Here is a 22,061-nt window from a genome sequence, read left to right on the forward strand (position 1 = left end):
CACTCGGTCTCTGGGAGGTTGCTACGCTGGAGCCTCGCTCTCCAGCAGTATCACGTCACCATTCGCCACAGACCATGGTAATGCTGATGGGTTGTCCCGGCAAGGTGCGGAAGGGCGCATGGGGGAACACAGGAATGTGATGCCCCCTAGCGCCCTCTAAAGCAGGGAGGTGTGATGAGGGAGCATCCGCCATCTTGGATACGGGCATATTAACAGATTGGCGTGACTCCATTTTGTCTCCTGATCACAGGCCTGCAGAGATGAGCACTCCTGGCCCCCACCTTTTCCCATGAATAAAGTTCCTTTTAGTATGATAATGGACTGAGCACAGTGTAGCAGGCAGATGGCACTTCAGAGCTTGAATGAGTAAGCCACACCAGCAGGGGGCTTGGAAGTACTTGGGGGCTCAATTAAAGCATGCATGTCAGGTGGCTCCAGGAGCCTAAGTCTATTATCTGCCCAGCCGGACCATCTCCGCCATGAAATTATGAATTATAGACGCGTCGTCCGAGGTACAGGCTCATAAAAAATATCCTCATGGCCCTGAAGAAATTGTGCATCTGACAATGCATCTCCCAGGTCCATGGGAGTTCTGGAACCTGAGATATAGAGATCAGCCTCCCACAGCAACCGAATGGGTCCAGGTTTGATCCCTATACGACTGGCAGAACAAACCTCATGCGCTGGTACCGCCCGTGTATTGATCCGTTCACCCAGAGAGCAGTTATCCCATTTATTAGATATTGGAATAAATCTTGCAGGGACGCTGAGGGGTGGAGATTGCTAGCCCACCCAGTTACAGGGGGGAGAGACAGGAAGGTTTAAGAGCTGAGGACACTTGGAGAGTGACACACACTGAACAGAGGAAGATGATTAAGGAACTAAGGGAGAGGGTATGTCAGCCAGAGAGGAGCAAGCACACGCTTTCTGGGGGCTGCCCAGTAACTAAGTCTTGGACCTGCGGAACACTGAGCCCCCCGGCTTCCACAAGCAACCTACAACCTGGTAAATTCACCTCCAGCTTTATACCTCTAAGCCTTGTATTATGATTGTTATATTTTACTCTGACTGTAACTCTTGATATATTTTTACTGTATTTTTCTTGTAATTACCTAGTGCGCCCTTAAGGCAATTAAACCATAAATTAATTTTGGGCCGATTCTTTTACTCTGATTGCGAATCCTAGAATACCCAGTGTGGGTAACAGGGCAGTCTCACCGGCGGTCATTTGTTCTAGGTGCAGTTCCCTTATTGACCTGAGAGACAAAGGGGGTGCCGGAGAGCTGTGCCTGTGTAGTTACGTCACGGATTGGTGACGTGGGAGGAACTGGGTTTTCTTCACATGAAGCAACACCTATGCGAGTGACAGCTCTAAGGGCAGGATGTTGATCCGAGACAAGCGGCCCCGGGGAAAGCTGGAACATCCATGGGAGAAGACCCTGCATCGAGTGAAACGCAGAGTCGGTTCTGACAGGCCGGTGTACCTAGTTCAACCCGAACGGGAAGGAGCGCCTACTCAAACAGTTCATTGCCGTATGTTAAGGCCCTGTCTGTCACAGAGTCCTGAGAAAGGAGAGTGTGTTGGACATTGCCGAGGCGCCCACTTCACCAGTTCTCGAATGTGATGAGGAGATTCTCTCCTCAGCCTTGAATAATTCACCATCCACCAGTCCCCAGGAAGAGTTCGAAGCAACAGAGATGGCAGATTCATTGGATCAAAATATTTTCTCGACTTCTGTCAACCTGAATTACGCCGGTCGGAGCTGACGACAGCTGGAGTACCTCCCACTCGTTATGGACAAAACCAATTTATTTGGCAACAAATTACTCAAGGAGTGGAAGAATGTGAGTGTCTGCTGAAGGAACTCTCGCCCGTGGAATGGCGAGTTCAAGGAGGGCGGGAGTGCAAGGAGGAAGACTGGGTTGCAGGTATCTGTGCAAGGCCGGGTCCGGAACGGTCGAGGCTGCGTCCAGTGTTCTTGGAGAGAAGGAATGGGGAACCGGACAAGACCCATGACTTCATGAGAGACACGTCCCGACAGAGAAGAGCGGGACGTGTCCTGCACGCTGCAGAGCGAGAGGTGGCGCGGAGCAGAGACCCGTCAGAGGTTACCTGAGGTTCTCAGAGAGTCAGTGAACGCGCAGTGACAGGCGCTCAGTGGAGCAGTGTGAGGTGCTCGTGTTGAGAAGAGAGTTCCAGGTGCAGGATTGTGAGATGTGTTCCCCTCCACTGACAGGCGTGCAAAGGAGCATGCATCGGATAGAGACTTCTATGGCACTTCCCACCCGGCTTTACAGATTAATGGACCAGGGGCCTAACGGGCAAAATCAGTGACCGCCCGCTGCAGCCAGAAGCTAAATCAAGTGTTGGCAGCTTACGGCCAATGCCAGTATTTCAACTCTCATCAGACTGTATGCGACTGAGGAGTAGAGAAGTCACGATAAACGAAGTTTAATAATAGGACTGTTGTGCTATTCCATAATTCTTGCTCTGCATCCCTGTACCTGCTTACAGAGACTCGAACATATTATTCGGGCACGCCGAAGTCACTTGGTTAGCACACGAGCATGGTCAGATAACACCTTATCCAAACACATTCGCTCAACACTAGTGTAAAGTTGATAGCAAAATATAGAGGAAGAACAATTAAATATCTAATGTGTAACAGATTCTGGTTTGTTTCTTCACGCTATCTCCACATTTTCCTTTGTGGTTTTGCTGCCTTCAGTCGGATTTTAAATGTGCACATTTCTTTAAGAAAAAAGGAAATCAAAAGGAAGAACAGGCGCCTCTAAACTTTTACCCAGCACTGTAAATACTAGAAGATTAAAAAATATATATATAAAAATTAATATACACATTTCAAAAAAAAAAAAAAATCCCTCCCAACTTTATTTAACACTACAGGCAGAAGACGACCAGCAGAGCTGTGTCAGCAATGGTTTCCTATGTGTCTTCAGACATTACCTCTGAAAAGCCATTCCAATACGACAGTCTGCCATCCCACAGAGGACATAGACAAATGACAGGTTACACATAACGGGGGGGAAGGGGTGTATAAGGCGACAGACAAAAAAAAAACAAAAAAAACCCTAAAATAGATGAAGAAAAGAAACCTGAGGATACTAACCAGATCACGGACGTGTCGGCCTGCCCCCGAATACTAGAAGTAATCAATGAAGAAAAAGCCAAGCACTTCCAGCGGGGGTATTTAAAAAAAAAAAAGGTGCACACATGATGCAGGGACGGACACATTCAGGACGTGCTTCATCCACTTTGGAGGAAACAGAGGTAGGAGAGGATGGGAGACTGTGGAGAGTCCAGCGTAACGGAAAGTGAGAAGACTACCGAGACGGTCCAGTCCAGCGAGATTCACATTTTGCACCCACCCCAGGATCGATGGCTGCCGCCTCTCCAGAAAGCCGCTCTTTAACCCCTAACGTAAGCTTGGAACAGTTCTTCATCCCCGAACCTGATCCGGTCCAGAATCTAGACAATAAACGGCCTACAATGGGAACCTGCGTCGTTGGAAATACTGACGTTGGTGGAGAGTCAAGCGGCCAAAAAAAAAAAAAAAAAAAGAGGCTTTTACACATGATCTCCATACCACCCACCCCCTTTCCTTTCACAAACTACACCATTAACAGTACACTCTCCAAACTATATACGCATGCCGATACAAAGCTCTATGCCGGTAGTCAGATCCATCCAGGGTCCAGTCCCAATAAAGCACAACGAGGGAAGGTCCACACCCTTCTATGTCGTCCGGTCACAGGGGGACCACCAGTTGGCTGACCAATTTGATAGTGGGGGGGGGGGACGACTCACAGGTGTGAAGTATAAGACGAGGGGCTTCCATCTCTTCTTAGCTGCCCGAGACGAGGAGCCATGCACAGGAGTAGTGATGTAAAATTTAGGGTAGTTTTATACTCCACCCCGACGACGAGATTACCGCAAATCTAGAGGGAGGGGTGTAGGATAAAAAAAAAAATTGGAAAATACCAGCTGTAAGTAAAAATAACACTCCCCACCCAAAGAGAAACAGGCGAAAGTGGTGCTGAACCATCTCTCACCCCCTTCAGAGCAAATCAGCGCAGGAGGGTCCGACAGCGGGCACCGTTATGACACCTAAGCATGATACACGATTGCCCCCGAGTCTTCACTTGTCCATCTTCTTATGACACCACGTGAGATTTATTTTATTGAAAGTACTTAAAAAAAAAAAAAAAAATGTACAAGTTCATTGTCAGCATCCTGCTCCAAGTTATGAGCCAAAAAAAAAACAACAACCTGCAGATGTCAGGGGAAGAGGAGGAGCAGCAGAGACGTCTCTGCACCATTTGGTATCCTGTTGCTGTTGGTTTAGAAAGAGAAAAGGGGCAGTGGGGGCAAGAGGTAGGACGGGCAACGGGTGGTTTGGGGACTGGGCAAGCAAATTTTAACTCCCATAATGCATTGTGTTGGTGTTAATAGACATAGGGGATGCCATAGAGATGGCCGGGCCGCCCATGGTGAATTGGTTGTTGACTGGGTAGTAGTTGGAGGAGTTGGATCCAGCTTGTCCGGTGGCCGATCCTAAGGATAGAGGAGGAAAAAAAGAAAAGAAAACAAGCAGTTTTAACATTGACAGGAAGATACAGAGACCATAAAAAAAAGTGGGGGGTATGTCAGCGGCCGGACCTCACCTTGAACAATCCCTGTGCTCATGATAGATCCCATTCTGGAGTGGGTGTGATTAACGATTCCTGTGTTAGCTGCAAGGAAACGGGGGAGGAGGTGGGGATGGAGATGGGAAGGTTATAGGACACACATTTCCCCCACAATACCATGACAGTGTAAAGGACTGCATTAATGCAGCATGGTCCTGAAATCAGACCACAGACTGGCACAGTGCCACAGGAGCAGCGAGCTGTCCAGCACCATTCACAACCGCAGCGGCACAGATGACATCCCGGGCATAGTGTGTACAGACGCCACTACATCACCTCCGATGAGTGCACGCAGGACAACCCTGCAACGTCCTTGCTAGTGATAAGCGAATGTGCTCAGACAAGGTGTTCTCTGAGCATGCTCGGGTGCTAACAGAGTGACTCCGGCGTGCTCGAATAACATGTTCAAGTCCCCGCAGCTGCATGTCCTGCAGCTGTTTGAAAGGTACAACACATGCAGGGATTGCCTAATGCTATCTCAACATGCATTACAGCTGTCGAACAGCCACGAGACATACAGCCATGGGAACTCGAACACAGTATTCAAAAATGCCCAAGTCACTCGGTTAGCACCCGAGCATGCTCAGATAACACCTTATCCAAGCACGTTCAGTCATCACTAGTCCTTATGTGTTAAGCCCAGTCTACCGGGAAGTCTAACACTACCAACCTGCCATGTCGGTGGGTGAATACCTGTCATATATCAGAAGGAAGACGTGTCCCCAAATCACTATCACCCCATAAGATTCCTAACTACAAACCGGTAAAAAAATATTCACAAAAAAAAAAAAGAAGTGCTGAAGAATTAGATATCCCCCGGTACCTAAGAAGAGGTTCTCAAGGTGAAATATTCCCATTCTGTCAGTATGTCAGCCACTCCTCACAGAAGTTATTACAGGGAATCTGACAGCAGGTGTTGGCTATGTAACCCGAGAGTATTGTGTAGGGGCTGAGTGCCTGATTCCAGCCATGTGTTACTTACTAGGCTGTGTGTTGCGTTTTCAATACCACTGCAGGACTAGATGTCTTGTGCTTCCTAGTCCTCCTGCTGTGTAACTCCGCCCTCCACAGCTTATTGGCAGTTATCATTGCAGTGTACACAGTAAGCTGCCAATCAGTGATGTGGGCGGGGTTATACACAGATCAGCATTCTGAACTCTGCTAGATCTGCAGCAAAGAAAACTGATTCTATGAAAATGATAGAAGGTGACACATCACAGAGATCCAGGCATCTGCCTCTAATTCATGATGTTCTCAAATTACTTGGCAGAAACCTGCTGACAGTTCCCCTTTAAATGAGGTCTGACACCCAATTCATGGCGCCCACGCTGCGGCTCCAGCTGCGGGCGCCGGACTGGTCCCGGCTCCAGCTGCGGTCCACGGATGGATCCTTACAGTATATTTTCTCTAAAACCAAATTTGGCCAGCAAAAATTAGACAACAGGTTCCCTTTAAAGGGAGATTCCACTGAGAAACCTCAGGATAGAGTCACTTAGGGAGATAAACCCGTGCAGCAGAATATACAGGCTATAAGCAACCACCAGGCTTATATATATAATTATTTCCACTGTTAGTCTGGTCACAAATGAAGGGTCAGTGATGTGGTTAGCGAGTCAGTCTATAGGGGTGAGATGCCCTGCGGTCACCAGAGAGGCCTGGAGACAGCAGGACCTGGGTGATGCCGGCAATGCAGGTGATTGATGGATCAGCTGGTGAATGAACATGCAACTTTAAAAGAAGCAGAACAGGAGAATCATGGCTACAGGGTGTGTATGAGTCTGAGCTGCAAAACCATCGACTTCCATGGAGCAGCAATACCAGACGCCACCCGCAGACAAGTGTGGCGCTCTCTGAAAGAAAGCAGCCATGCATCATCCTGGGGCAGATCTTTTAGACAGTCATTGTGTTGCATGAAGCCTCCAACGCTCCTCAAACAACTACTGACCTGATCTAAGGGGAGAAGCGAGAACTGATCCAGAGTACAGAAGAGGGTAGAAAAGAGGAAACTGGAAGAACTCCGGAGGCTCCAACAGCCTAATGACTCAGGGAAGATGCCATTATCAGGTATGGTAGATTATTTCTAATGCTGAATATTAGGGGGTTCAATCAGAAGTGAGTGCTCATCTTTGAACACCAATGTGATTTACATTACTGATCCTGAGTTACATCCTGTATTATACCCTAGAGCTGCACTCACTATTCTGCTGGTGCAGTCACTGTGTATATACATTACATTACTGATCCTGAGTTACATCCTGTATTATACTCCAGAGCTGCACTCACTATTCTGCTGGTGCAGTCACTGTGTACATACATTACATTACTGATCCTGAGTCACATCCTGTATTATACCCCAGAGCTGCACTCACTATTCTGCTGGTGCAGTCACTGTGTACATACATTACTGATCCTGAGTTACATCCTGTATTATACCTCAGAGCTGCGCTCACTATTCTGCTGATACAGCCACTATATCCATACATTACTGGTTTTGAGTTATGACTCACTTTATACTTTGATACAGAGCTGCATGTAACATTTTGCAGATTTCATTGGTGAAATCTCCCAAGTATTCCCCTTCTTGCTCACTGTCTCCCTTCCCCTTCTTGGGATCATCCTCATAGTAACCTAAAGCAGAAACCCTCAACCCCTGAGCAAAGTTATTTGCATTACCGCAGGATTGTTGATAGTTTCCCACAAGCAGCAGAACTATTATGCAGATTGTGTTCAAAGATGGCCATCCACTTTTAGAGGATTTTTTTATCCAAATATCTGATTAATAAGACAAAGATCTTAGGCATCAATCTTCTACATGCCGCCCAACAAGCACGCTAATGCCAGCGGATTCTGGGCAGAGCACTTACACTAACCTGTCAGACCCGTTTGTCTTGGCACAGTAATGCCGCCCGGCTGACTAATGGCATCGGTGCCATCATTTGGCGTTTCACCGTGTGTTATTAATCAGTCATTTCCATAATGTAAGTTTAGTGAAGGAAATCAGATCACAAATGCAATGTCATTACTGGGACTAGTGTGGACCCCATCGCTGTACCCCATTAGTCCCTTTGCCCCTCTTCAGTTTTCAGCAGTGTCACCTACTGAGGTCCCACTTCCAGTAAGGACATTACATTAGGTCACAGGTTAATATAGGAGGTAAAGTCCTGGATTATTTTCTCCACTTCCATGGGTGATGGACCACATGATGTTAATGGTAAAATGCTCCCGAGAGGTGGTGGCCCAATTTAATGGCTGATGAAATGGAAGGGTGGAGCGGGGGTGTTTAGTCATATTAAGGACTGTTAAATTTAGAGTTTGGCATAAATTATCCCTTGACTGACATGCAGCAAAATGACATTTCTGGAACTTTTAAGAAAAAAAAAAAAAGCTGCTGCAAATGAGGGGAGGGGTAATTATGAGAGAATGGAGGTTGTAGTATTACTGGCGTTTCCGTGTGTCAGGTCTTGGGGCTCCGGGCGCAGAGATGCAGGAGTACACGCGACTGCTGGCTGCTCACCTAGAGGGATGAGGTTACTGTGACTGATGCCTGAGCTTCCAGCTATAACACTGCTGAGATCATACGCCGTGGGCATTCCTGACGGGAGGAGGAAACAGAGGAAAGTCAGTGATCACACAAGTCACCACCACTGACATGGCAACACTTGTCAATTTTAATGTGCATTACTAAGGAAATTACTACATTTAAGTGATGCAATATTACTAGGATATCACCTGAAGTGTTAATACCGCACCTTCATAAAGTGGCACAGTTGGATAGCGCTTGTAATTACGAGCACTTTTGCAGTTTTACTGCATACTAAAATTCTCAGCCGTTCTTGAGATATTAAACACTTTTTTGTTCTTTATAGCTAGTTGCCTTAGAGACCGACTACCGCTGCTAGACATCAAACCATGAGCAGTGCTTGCGGCTGGTCTCCTAGGCAACAAGCTACAAATAAGCGTTAATATCTGAAGAACGGTTGAGAATTGTAATAAGCAGTAAATTACAAAAGTGCTCGTTTTTACAAGCTCTATCCAACTGCAAAGGCGGCAATAAACATATACAGGGTTAATTGTAACATTGCACTGGGCAGGAGATAAGTAGCGGATACCGGGGCTTGAACATTCCGGATCAGAACACCAGTACTCTGCAATCTTTGGATCCTTGTTCTTGTGATTGCTAGGGGTCCCAGCACTTGGGATAAGGCTTGATGACCCAGTGAGGGGGTGACCACCTACAATGTTGGTTTAACCCTTTAATGATTACTAGGGTTCTGACCCATCGATGCTGAGAATAAATGGACTACTGCACTGAATCCACTCCACAGCATGGCTCCAAACTCTGTTGATGTGAATGGCACTGCAGTGGGGGGCCATGCAGCATGTCTCCTTCACCCTCGGGATTCGGTGGAGGTCCCAGAGATCATGGTGCCACTGACTACCTCATCAAGAGGTGCTGATAAAGTCCCGCCAGGTGCCTGCAAGTTGTGCACCTATCGACAGGACAGAATGGGCGAGGTCCATTTCCTGACGCAGAAGCGAGCGGGCCATATGCAACCTTCTAGTGGGAAGGAAGAGCCCCCCCATAATCACTTACCTCCCATGCCCATCCCTGTGTTCATATTATAGGCCCCACCCGTATTCCACATGTTCTCGGAAGGGGACGAGTAGTGTGAGCCGGGCGGAGGGGACGGCGTGCTGCCGGTGTACCTGCAAAATAGAGGCGAACAACTACTCCACTGCAGAGTAGACAGAGCTGAATACAGGGGGCGCGGACGCAGGCACCAACCTAAAGAAGGGGTTCTTCAGATCCAACAGATTACTTGATTTGGATCCAGTCTGATCCACCTGAGCAACAATACTGATATCATAGCTCTGCCTGCAAGGAAGAAGAGGCGTTAAAGGCGGCCATGAAACGGAACGCCGGTGTGACGGACTCTCCTACCTCTTATTAGCGATGAGCATAACTGTTCCTGACAGAGTATCTCCAGCTTTGGTGAAGAGCGGGGACTGCAGGAGGCAGCGCACCTGGTACCAATGGGTGAGGGGCTCGGTGGGGGCCGTGGACAGCCAGACTGTCATTCTACAGGGGAGAGGAAGAGAAGCAAGCACTGAGCGGAGCCATAGGAGGACACAATTTCAACCTAAATTTTACACATTATATAAACGCTGCCAAAGGTTCTACCGCACAGCTCTTAATCACCACAAAGCTCCAGCGATTGGCTGCAGGGGTGACGTGAAAAGACAGCGAAAAACGATTGCTGCAGGGACGTAAAGAGAAGGTTCCTCCTTGCTGCGTTTACTTACATGGATCCAATGAAAGCTACATCGAACCAGAAGGCCAAGCCATGCACCAGGCCGGAGTGCATCATGTGGAAGGAGAAGGGGATCTCTATCCTGAGGGGAGACAACACATTAAATACTGCCCACCATTATCACCAGTCCCAACCAGTGCTGGCGTCACCACAGCACGCTTCCTTACCTGTGCAAATCCGTCTCTTTGGCATCCAAGAAATTCACTGTATATTTCACAGATTTGGCCATCAGGATTCTAATATCAAAGGTGTCCTGCAGAGGAGCGGGGAGAAAACACAGTCAATGGGGGATAGAAAGCCAGCCACGACCGCGAGCCAGCCACGACCGCGAGCCAGCCACGACCGCGAGCCAGCTGCATCACTTACCACAACCGGCTGCTTAAAGTACTCGTCCACCGCAGCTCCACGCAGAGCAGAGAGGTCCACACCGTGGAAAGATGGCTGATACCTGCACACAAGGGTAAGAAGAAGCAGTTTTGGGATAGGTCATAAGGCTACAGCCAAAAATTACTTCAAAAGGGGCAGAAAACTCACCAGAAATTGGCTTTTGTAAACTGTTCCATGTAGAGCTGCTCATCTGTAAATGGCGCCAGGTGAACGTCTCCGATCGTAGGGAACATATTACCTGGAGGAGGGTCAGAAAACTGCAAAACTCAGTGACTGACGTATCATAGTAGTTATATTCTTGTACATAGGAGCAGTATTATAGTAGTTATATTCTTGTACATAGGGGCAGTATTATAGTAGTTATATTCTTGTACATAGGGGCAGTATTATAGTAGTTATATTCTTGTACATAGGGGCAGTATTATAGTAGTTATATTCTTGTACATAGGGGCAGTATTATAGTAGTTATATTCTTGTACATAGGGGGCAGTATTATAGTAGTTATATTCTTGTACATAGGGGCAGTATTATAGTAGTTATATTCTTGTACATAGGAGCAGTATTATAGTAGTTATATTCTTGTACATAGGAGCGGTATTATAGTAGTTATATTCTTGTACATAGGGGGCAGTATTATAGTAGTTATATTCTTGTACATAGGAGCAGTATTATAGTAGTTATATTCTTGTACATAGGGGCAGTATTATAGTAGTTATATTCTTGTACATAGGGGCAGTATTATAGTAGTTATATTCTTGTACATAGGGGGCAGTATTATAGTAGTTATATTCTTGTACATAGGGGCAGTATTATAGTAGTTATATTCTTGTACATAGGAGCAGTATTATAGTAGTTATATTCTTGTACATAGGAGCGGTATTATAGTAGTTATATTCTTGTACATAGGGGGCAGTATTATAGTAGTTATATTCTTGTACATAGGAGCAGTATTATAGTAGTTATATTCTTGTACATAGGGGGCAGTATTATAGTAGTTATATTCTTGTACATAGGAGCAGTATTATAGTAGTTATATTCTTGTACATAGGAGCGGTATTATAGTAGTTATATTCTTGTACATAGGGGCAGTATTATAGTAGTTATATTCTTGTACATAGGGGCAGTATTATAGTAGTTACATTCTTGTACATAGGGGGCAGTATTATAGTAGTTACATTCTTGTACATAGGGGGCAGTATTATAGTAGTTATATTCTTGTACATAGGAGCAGTATTATAGTAGTTATATTCTTGTACATAGGGGCAGTATTATAGTAGTTATATTCTTGTACATAGGGGGCAGTATTATAGTAGTTACATTCTTGTACATAGGGGGCAGTATTATAGTAGTTATATTCTTGTACATAGGGGCAGTATTATAGTAGTTATATTCTTGTACATAGGGGCAGTATTATAGTAGTTATATTCTTGTACATAGGGGCAGTATTATAGTAGTTATATTCTTGTATATAGGGGCAGTATTATACTAGTTATATTCTTGTACATAGGGGGCAGTATTATAGTAGTTATACTCTTGTACATAGGGGGCAGTATTATAGTAGTTATATTCTTGTACATAGGGGGCTGTATTATAGTAGTTATATTCTTGTACATAGGGGGCAGTATTATAGTAGTTATATTCTTGTACATAGGGGGCTGTATTATAGTAGTTATATTCTTGTACATAGGGGGCAGTATTATAGTAGTTATATTCTTGTACATAGGGGGCAGTATTATAGTAGTTATATTCTTGTACATAGGGGGCAGTATTATAGTAGTTATATTCTTGTACATAGGGGGCAGTATTATAGTAGTTATATTCTTGTACATAGGGGGCAGTATTATAGTAGTTATATTCTTGTACATAGGGGGCAGTATTATAGTAGTTATATTCTTGTACATAGGAGCAGTAGTATAGTAGTTATATTCTTGTACATAGGGGGCAGTATTATAGTAGTTATATTCTTGTACATAGGAGCAGTATTATAGTAGTTATATTCTTGTACATAGGGGGCAGTATTATAGTAGTTATATTCTTGTACATAGGGGCAGTATCATAGTAGTTATATTCTTGTACATAGGGGACAGTATTATAGTAGTTATAGTCTTGCACATAGGAGCAGTATTATAGTAGTTATAGTCTTGTACATAGGGGGCAGTATTATAGTAGTTATATTCTTGTACATAGGAGCAGTATTATAGTAGTTATAGTCTTGTACATAGGGGGCAGTATTATAGTAGTTATAGTAGTTATATTCTTGTACATAGGGGGCAGTATTATAGTAGTTTTATTCTTGTACATAGGGAGCAGTATTATAGTAGTTATATTCTTGAACACAGGATGCGGTAGTAAGCAGATATCCCTGAGATGGTCTTTGCATCTTACCATTGGGTTTAAGGAATTTTTTTGCATGTAGGTAACTCTCCAGCATCCGCTCGTTGAAGAGCATGTATCCCATGGGCTCAGATATGATAATATCCACCTGCTCTGGGAGAGACACTTCCTCCACCTTCCCTGGGATGACGATTATACGATCAGTCAGGTTGTTACTCTTTACCAGCAGCTGTGATGGACATAAGATTAATAATGCGGCCGGGCGCCATCACTCCTGCACGCTTTCTGTGTACCCGCCTGCGCTCCGCTCACCTCGGCGTGCTGCGCCATGGTGCTCGCTTCCACAGCATACACCTTGCGAGCGCCGGCCTGAACTGCAAAGAAGGACAGGATCCCTGAACCGCAGCCAACATCCAAGACGACCTAACATTGGGGAGAGTGTCAGCGTATTCAGGAAGCGAGGGTCCGCTCTTGTGGCTAGCGGCCGCGGCTCACCTTGTCCCTGAAGTCTGTGTGGTTTTGCAGGATGGCTCGTTGGTAAGTGCCGGTTCTGACGTAATCTTGCATCATGTTCTGCTGCTGTGACAGGTAGCCGTAGAACTGTGGGACAAGACGTGAGACATCACAAGGATGACGAGGGTACAAACCCCGGTACATCCCAGCCATATGGCACCGAAGACTATCCGGAGGTGACCCTTTAAGGGGGCATTCTACTCAACAAGCTGGGACCTCCACTGGTCACTAAACCCAAGCACCTGTGTCCTCCATTCCCGTGTGCGTCGTTATGCTATAGGGGTGAATACAGGCACATGATGCTTCACATAACGGAGTACTGTATGATCTTGTGGCAGATGGGTGCGGTATTATCTTGGCCATATGGAAAACTAAAGATCCACAGCGGGAACCGACTGGATCTGACCGTGATCAATGCGCATCTTATCTACGGGACAATACCTGGAAGTACTGCACCGCCGAGGACTCCTCCGTGCGCTCGCTGAATACGCTTTTGTCGCCAGATGATCTCCGGCAGTTCTTGATGATGTTGTAAAAAGAACAGAAGTCTATAGGGAGATAAGGAGAGAGTGAGGAGAGCACATGTGGTGGGGCGGTATGGATCCTACAAATTGTCATCAGTGGGAGCGCCATGGTGCTGTAGGGGGTGGTGATCACTGGGGTGCGTGGTGCTGTAGGGGGTGGTGATCGCTGGTGCGTGGTGATCACTGGGGTGCGTGGTGCTGTAGGGGGTGGTGATCACTGGGGTGCGTGGTGCTGTAGGGGGTGGTGATCACTGGGGTGCGTGGTGCTGTAGGGGGTATGGTGGTGCTCACTGGGGTGCGTGGTGCTGTAGGGGGTATGGTGGTGCTCACAAGTGCGTGGTGCTTTGAGGGATGCTCACTGGTGCTGTAGGGGGTGGTGATCACTGGGGTGCGTGGTGCTGTAGGGGGTGGTGCTAACTGGTGCGTGGTGCTGTAGGGGGTGGTGATCCCTGGTGAGTGGTGCTGTAAGGGATGGTGCTAACTGGTGCATGGTGCTGTAGGGGGTGGTGATCCCTGGTGCGTGGTGCTGTAGGGGGTGGTGATCCCTGGTGAGTGGTGCTGTAAGGGATGGTGCTAACTGGTGCGTGGTGCTGTAGGGGGTGGTGATCACTGGTGCGTGGTGCTGTAAGGGATGGTGATCACTGGTGTGTGGTGCTCACTGTTGGATCAGGAGCTTTCTTAATTTCAATAGGTCCCCTCCAAAGCCTATGATACACAGATGCATATATAGGGTCTGATCCCCCTTACTTTTGCTTCCATCCTACTAACTGGCCACTAGGTGGCGCAGCCTGGTTCTGCAGGAAGGATTATGGAAATATTCAGAAATGAGCCATTTATGAGCCAGATATGTAAATCTGAGCAAAAGGGAGTTGGGAGGAGAGGACGCACCTGCCGGGGTGGCAAACTGAACCAGGACGCTGTTACAGCCCAGGGTGACGATGAAGGATTGCTTCCCCACACGGCTGCACTCTGTCTCCGCACTGACTGTGCACTTGAACACGCAGACATTTTCTGGAAGAGACAGAAAAAAAATAAAGGAAAGGAGCGTTCTACAGTTTCTGTACCCAACCACCTTCAATAGGACAGTAATCGTGTGTATAGGGGCCGCCGGGCATTGCGCCCCCACACGTGCTGGTTGCACACAGGGCCGCCTGGCATCTGCAGGTAACGGGCAGCTAGGGGGGGGCACACATCCCTCTGCTGAGATTAAAACCTCAGCTCATTATCATCACAATGGCGGCTTCATTCTCACTGCCGGGTTTATAGGTTTGGCCAAGGAGTCATTAGTCCCCAGGGAGGGCACGGCGAAAGGAAACCTTTTGTGAGACCACCACAAAATCCCAGCAAGGGGTCTCTCTACCCCCAGGCTGCTGACAATGGGATGAGGCTCCATTCCTCATCCCACAAGTCCTCCCCGATGTCGGGGCTTTGCAGAGCGGGGACAATGGCTGGGCCTAATGCAGCCCTATAAAGCTGCCCGGGGTCAGATAATAGCGGCAGAGGGGTCTCCAAGGGTTTAGTCTGGGGGAGAAAGAGGGGGTCACATTGGCTGTTCTACAACAGATGTATGAGGCCATCATCTAATCCATGGCGGCCATGATGGGAGGATTACTGCTCCGTTACTACTTATGACAGAGACCCCCTACTGACTGCACATGGGACCGCTCATTAGGACAGTGTATGCAGCCCCCCATAAAGGCAGCGGGGACCCTACTGAGTGTTACTATTGGTACAGGATAGGAAATATCCTCAGACAGCAGGTGGATTGTGTGCAGAGACCCCCAAAGACAGGGGCCACAGCGGTGGATTATAGGGGCCCCTGCCACCCTAACCATCAGAGTATGGATCCAGAGGAGCTGCTCTTAGGGCTCGTTCACACCACCACACAGTCACCCACCTCACGGCTGCAGTTCTTGGTGGGACCCGAACCTCATGTACCCACAGCGTGGACGACAAATACAAGGGCCAGAAAACCCGCCGGTATACAGCGATGTGAGCGAGTCTGGACCTGGAAAACTACCACTAAGGAGGAGGAAAGTAAAGAACTTCTCGGGGCGACCGCAGGATCCCAGCCCACCTGAGGATGGCCTTGTCGGGACCTCGTGCGGACCCTCCGATATTCCTCCTGGAGACGTACAAGCGAGGCTACGATGCCGGTCGGTATGGTTGTCAGAGCCGCACTGAGACCGGGCGAAAATCTCAAACCTTGGATATTTTGGCTGCCCGCGACTCTGCCATCATAGAGCACAAGGTCGGCGGCCGGACGGTCACTCGCTTGCAAACAGTTTTGGCCGTAACACAATCCCAAAGAGGCGCAGATTTTTTTTGGCTTGATGTCACACACAAGAGACACTCACCATCTGCCAACTCTCTATGCAACCCACCCAGACCGCTCTGCACAGCCCCCCCCCCCCCCCACTGCACAGCCCCCCCCCCACCACTCTACACAGCCCCCCCCACACCACTCTACACAGCCCCCCCACACCACTCTACACAGCCCCCCCCACACCCACACCGCTCTACACAGCCCCCCCCCACTGCTCTGCACAGCCCCCCCCCCACACCGCTCTGCACAGCCCCCCCCCACACCGCTCTACACAGCCCCCCCCCACACCGCTCTACACAGCCCCCCCCACACCACTCTACACAGCCCCCCCCCACACCACTCTACACAGCCCCCCCCCACACCACTCTACACAGCCCCCCCCCACACCACTCTACACAGCCCCCCCCCACACCACTCTACACAGCCCCCCCCACACCACTCTACACAGCCCCCCCCCACACCACTCTACACAGCCCCCCCCACACCACTCTACACAGCCCCCCCCACACCACTCTACACAGCCCCCCCCACACCACTCTACACAGCCCCCCCACACCACTCTACACAGCCCCCCCCACACCCACACCGCTCTACACAGCCCCCCCCCCACTGCTCTGCACAGCCCCCCCACCCCACTCTACACAGCCCCCACCACCACTCTACACAGCCCCCCCCACACCGCTCTACACAGCACCCCCCCCACACCGCTCTACACAGCCCTGCGGGAAATCCCATGGGGGCCGAGGAGGCGCCATCTACAGAGCACTCAGGCCTCTTGTGGGGGATCCGAGGCCCCGGAGTCTGGACTCCCAGCAAGCGATTCCCTACGGACTGAGGAGAATTAGAGTTTTTTGGAGGGGAAATAACTCTGTAAGGCCCCCATACACTTTGGATAAAATTCAGTTGACCCCTCCAAGGTCTGAGTGGATTGTGAGGGGTAATGCAGAGCGGTCTGGGTGGGGTGGGGGGCTATGCAGAGCGGTCTGGGTGGGGGCTGTGCAGAGCGGTCTGGGTGGGGGCTGTGCAGAGCGGTCTGGGTGCATTCCGTAGTTTTTGTGCACATGATGCGTTTTTTTCCGTGAAAAAAAAACGCATTGTGGTAAAAAAAAAAAAAAACACAGCATGTTCATTAATTTTGCGGATTTCCCACTTTATTATTGCATTGGGAACCTCCGGAAAAATCCACAAAAAAAAAACCCACACCAAAAACGCGGTAAAAACGCGAGAAAAATGCATGCAGATTTCTTGCAGAAAATGTCCTGTTTTGCTCAGGAAATTTCTGCAAGAAATTCTGAACGTGGGCACATAGCCTTAAGCCGCAGTCCACCCTGAGCCTGACATCACCAATCTCGTCTCATCGTGATGTATCTGCGCTTGTAAATGCCAAGAGATGGGTGTGCAGACCGCCTGGAGGCTATGGTGGGCTCACAGCCCACCTGCCAGGACAATGATGCTCCTTTAAAGTGAACCTGCCCAGGAAAAAAACTATTAGCCTGCAGTTATGGGGTTAATCTGTAGGCTAATAGTGTTTGTTTTTTTTACATGACAGGTTCCCTTTAAAAAAAAGACCCCCCCCCCCCCCCCTTTGGACTCGGCACTTTCCCAAATTCTAGCGCATCTTTTCTAAAGACCTCTCAGTTCTGCCGAGTAGTAGCCCCAGAAATGTAGGAGAAAGTCTCCACGGGATGGCGCTGAAGAGTAAAACTGCACGGTGACCACTGGCGGGACGAGCGGGGGATGGGCAGAGCTCCTCACCGATTACCGGGAGGAACAACAGAGCAGCGATGTCTAATGGTGAACTCCAAGCAAGACAGGTCCGGACAGGGGACAACTGCCCCCTCGAGGGTACGAGCACATGGGGGTCCTCCCTCTGTCCTGGTGACATCAAGCATCTCTCTGCAGGACCCATGGAGGGAGGGAATATATGGGGGTCCTCTCTGGAAGCCCCCTGGAGGGTAGGGGCTATATGGGGGTCTTCTCTGGAAGTCCCCTGGAGGGAGGGAATATATGGGGGTCCTCTCTGGAAGCCCCCGGGAGGGCGGGGATATATGGGGGTCCTCTCTGGAAGCCCCCGGGAGGGCAGGGATATACGGGGGTCCTCTCTGGAAGCCCCCAGGAGGGCGGAGATATACGGGGGTCCTCTCTGGAAGTCCCCTGGAGGGCGGGGATATACGGGGGTCCTCTCTGGAAGCCCCCTGGAGGGCGGGGATATATGGGGGTCCTCTCTGGAAGCCCCCTGGAGGGCGGGGATATACGGGGGTCCTCTCTGGAAGCCCCCTGGAGGGCGGGGATATACGGGCGTCCTCTCTGGAAGCCCCCTGGAGGGCGGGGATATATGGGGGTCCTCTCTGGAAGCCCCCTGGAGGGCGGGGATATACGGGGGTCCTCTCTGGAAGCCCCCTGGAGGGCGGGGATATACGGGGGTCCTCTCTGGAAGCCCCCTGGAGGGCGGGGATATACGGGGGTCCTCTCTGGAAGCCCCCTGGAGGGCGGGGATATACAGGGGTCCTCTCTGGAAGCCCTCGGGAGGGCGGGGATATATGGGGGTCCTCTCTGGAAGCCCCCGGGAGGGCGGGGATATATGGGGGTCCTCCCTCCGTCCCCCATTACGCGGGGCCCATGGATGTGATTGGGGCCTGTCTAACACCTCGCGACCCCCCAGGTGACCACTTATGACCGGGCTGTGACTCTGGGGGTCCGCTATCGTGGACCCCGCGCTCGCTCTGTCCTATAGGGGATGGGAGGCGGCTTCTATTTATCACTGACCATAATGGAGGACACTGCAGGTAAATGAGCATGTCCTCTGCCGATACTGGCTGAATGTGATGACAGACAGCGGCCATTACCGGTATGAGGCGCCATACACCGCCTCCATTGTGCAGCACCACACATATACAATGAGCCAGGGCCACACCGCGTCACACTCACCATTATACAGCGCGATCTCCCCTTCCCGAGCCTCCAGCCGGAGCTCCCGCTGCTCCGCGTGTCTCTGGATCTCCCCGTTCGCGTCCCCGATACTCAGGAGCCGCACGCCGGGAAACACCGACACCGCCGCCATCTTTACAGAGGCGGGCTGAGAGGACGGCGCTAGGAATTATGGGGAGGGAGGGAGGAGAGCGGCGAGATCGTTAAGCGGAACAGCGACACACAGCGGTCAGGAGGGGGATGTATTAGGAAGGACGGGCGACATCTTGAGGTGGAAACTGAGTAACGCATGTTTTATGCTAATCTATGCTTTAGTGAGTAGAACGCTGACGACACCTACAGGTGGAAATGTGGAATTACACATTGAAAACACCTTACCAATTTGGAAGATTTTAGTTGTTGTTCTGCAAAAGTAAAAAGAAAAAAAAACACATTGATCTATATTTTCTATTACAGAAACGGCATACTATTGATAAGGTAAATATACTGCCTGCCGCATGCTAAGCGCCATACAAAGCGCCAGCTAACAGCCCCACTTATCTGCTCTTATGTAAATTGTCAGCCACACGGGCTCCTGAAAGTGTCAGCTACATGCCCCACATAAGGGAAGGATCTATATATACATCAATCAGCCATAACATTAGATACCACTGACAGGTGAAGCAAAGACAGTTTATTGTAAGCCCCCGAAGGTTCCTCATGTGCAGCCCCATGGAATCAATGGTGCTCTAAAACTAAATAATATTATCACGTGACAATGGTGCAGGTCTTGTGGGGTGTTCCTAGTATACAGCGGGTCTTGTGTGGTGTTCCCGGTATATGGCGGGTCTTGTGGGGTGTTCCCGGTATATGGCGGGTCTTGTGGGGTGTTCCCGGTATATGGCGGGTCTTGTGGGGTGTTCCTGGTATATGGCGGGTCTTGTGGGGTGTTCCCAGTATATGGTGGGTCTTGTGGGGTGTTCCCGGTATATGGCGGGTCTTGTGGGGTGTTCCCGGTATACGGTGGGTCTTGTGGGGTGTTCCCGGTATACGGTGGGTCTTGTGGGGTGTTCCCAGTATATGGTGGGTCTTGTGGGGTGTTCCCGGTATATGGCAGGTCTTGTGGGGTGTTCCCAGTATATGGCGGGTCTTGTGGGGTGTTCCCGGTATATGGCGGGTCTTGTGGGGTGTTCCCGGTATACGGTGGGTCTTGTGGGGTGTTCCCGGTATATGGCAGGTCTTGTGGGGTGTTCCCAGTATATGGTGGGTCTTGTGGGGTGTTCCCGGTATATGGCGGGTCTTGTGGGGTGTTCCCGGTATATGGCAGGTCTTGTGGGGTGTTCCCAGTATATGGCGGGTCTTGTGGGGTGTTCCCGGTATATGGCGGGTCTTGTGGGGTGTTCCCGGTATATGGCGGGTCTTGTGGGGTGTTCCCGGTATATGGCGGGTCTTGTGGGGTGTTCCCGGTATATGGCGGGTCTTGTGGGGTGTTCCCAGTATATGGTGGGTCTTGTGGGGTGTTCCCGGTATATGGCGGGTCTTGTGGGGTGTTCCCGGTATATGGCAGGTCTTGTGGGGTGTTCCCAGTATATGGTGGGTCTTGTGGGGTGTTCCCGGTATATGGCAGGTCTTGTGGGGTGTTCCCAGTATATGGCGGGTCTTGTGGGGTGTTCCCGGTATATGGCGGGTCTTGTGGGGTGTTCCCGGTATATGGCGGGTCTTGTGGGGTGTTCCCGGTATATGGCGGGTCTTGTGGGGTGTTCCCGGTATATGGCGGGTCTTGTGGGGTGTTCCCGGTATATGGCGGGTCTTGTGGGGTGTTCCCGGTATATGGCGGGTCTTGTGGGGTGTTCCCGGTATATGGCGGGTCTTGTGGGGTGTTCCCGGTATATGGCGGGTCTTGTGGGGTGTTCCCAGTATATGGTGGGTCTTGTGGGGTGTTCCCGGTATACAGCAGGTTTTGTGGGATGATTCCAGTATATGGCAGGTCTTGTGGGGTGTTCACAGTATATGGCGGGCCTTGTGGGGTGTTCACAGTATACGGCGAGTCTTGTGGGGTGTTCCCGGTATACGGTGGGTCCTGTGGGGTGTTCCCGGTATATGGCAGGTCTTGGGTGTTCCCGGTATACGGTAGGTCTTGTGGGGTGTTCCCGGTATATGGCGGGTCTTGTGGGGTGTTCCCGGTATACAGCAGGTTTTGTGGGATGATTCCAGTATATGGCAGGTCTTGTGGGGTGTTCCCAGTATATGGCAGGTCTTGTGGGGTGTTCACAGTATATGGCAGGTCTTGTGGGGTGTTCCTAGTATATGGCGGGCCTTGTGGTGTGTTCCTGGTATATGGCAGGTCTTGTGGGGTGTTCCCGGTATACGGCGGGTCTTATGGTGTGTTCCCGGTATATGGCGGGTCTTGTGGGGTGTTCTCGGTATATGACGGGTCTTGTGGGGTGTTCCCAGTATTTGGCGGGTCTTGTGAGGTGTTCCTGGCATATGCTATATATTGCGTTCTGACCACAAGCAGCGCTGGCTTCTCCCTTTTTTGTCTTGTGGGGTGTTCCCGGTGTACGCCAGGTCTTGTGGGATGATTCCGGTATATGGCGGTTCTTGTGGGGTGTTCCCTGTATATGGCGGGTCTTGTGGGGTGTTCCCGTATATGGCAGGTCTTCTGGGGTGTTCCCAGTATATGGCAGGTCTTGTGGGGTGTCCCCGGTATACGCCAGGTCTTGTGGGATGATTCCGGTATATGGTGGGTCCTGTGGGGTGTTCCCGGTATACGGTAGGTCTTGTGTGGTGTTCCCGGTATATGGCAGGTCTTGTGGGGTGTTCCCGGTATACGGCAGGTCTTGTGGGGTGTTCCCAGTATACGGTGGGTCTTGTGGGGTGTTCCCGGTATATGGCGGGTCTTCTGGGGTGTTCCCGGTATATGGCAGGTCTTGTGGGGTGTTCCAGAGTATTTGGCAGTTCTTGTGGGGTGTTTTCGGTATATGGTGGGTCATATGGGGTGTTCTCTGGATATGGCAGGTATTGTGGGGTGTTCTTGGTATGTGGAGG

The 22,061-nt window shown here is 49.9% G+C and overlaps 1 protein-coding gene across 6 annotated transcripts; it reads right to left on the reverse strand.

The window, feature by feature from the left end:
* Window positions 1-2,438: 2,438 nt before the first annotated feature.
* CARM1 (coactivator associated arginine methyltransferase 1) lies at window positions 2,439-19,296 on the reverse strand. Of its 6 annotated transcripts, none has more exons than XM_077261990.1 (16): window positions 19,035-19,296; window positions 14,669-14,791; window positions 13,698-13,804; window positions 13,239-13,343; window positions 13,056-13,166; window positions 12,795-12,972; window positions 10,557-10,647; window positions 10,389-10,470; window positions 10,190-10,275; window positions 10,015-10,104; window positions 9,653-9,790; window positions 9,497-9,586; window positions 9,305-9,417; window positions 8,225-8,302; window positions 4,687-4,755; window positions 2,439-4,576 (listed from the first exon to the last, which is right to left on the reverse strand). In XM_077261990.1, exons 1-16 carry the CDS (start codon window positions 19,165-19,167, stop codon window positions 4,440-4,442), a joined length of 1,731 nt encoding a protein of 576 aa, XP_077118105.1. In that variant the 5' UTR covers window positions 19,168-19,296; the 3' UTR covers window positions 2,439-4,439. The 6 variants fall into 6 exon arrangements, with proteins under 6 accessions (XP_077118105.1, XP_077118106.1, XP_077118104.1 ...); XM_077261991.1 differs by having other exon boundaries at window positions 2,866-4,576; window positions 9,305-9,405; window positions 19,035-19,248; XM_077261989.1 differs by having other exon boundaries at window positions 2,867-4,576; window positions 8,150-8,302; window positions 9,305-9,405; window positions 19,035-19,252.
* Window positions 19,297-22,061: the final 2,765 nt, after the last annotated feature.

This window comes from Ranitomeya variabilis, chromosome 5 (assembly GCF_051348905.1).
Source record: "Ranitomeya variabilis isolate aRanVar5 chromosome 5, aRanVar5.hap1, whole genome shotgun sequence".
NCBI lineage: Eukaryota > Metazoa > Chordata > Amphibia > Anura > Dendrobatidae > Ranitomeya > Ranitomeya variabilis.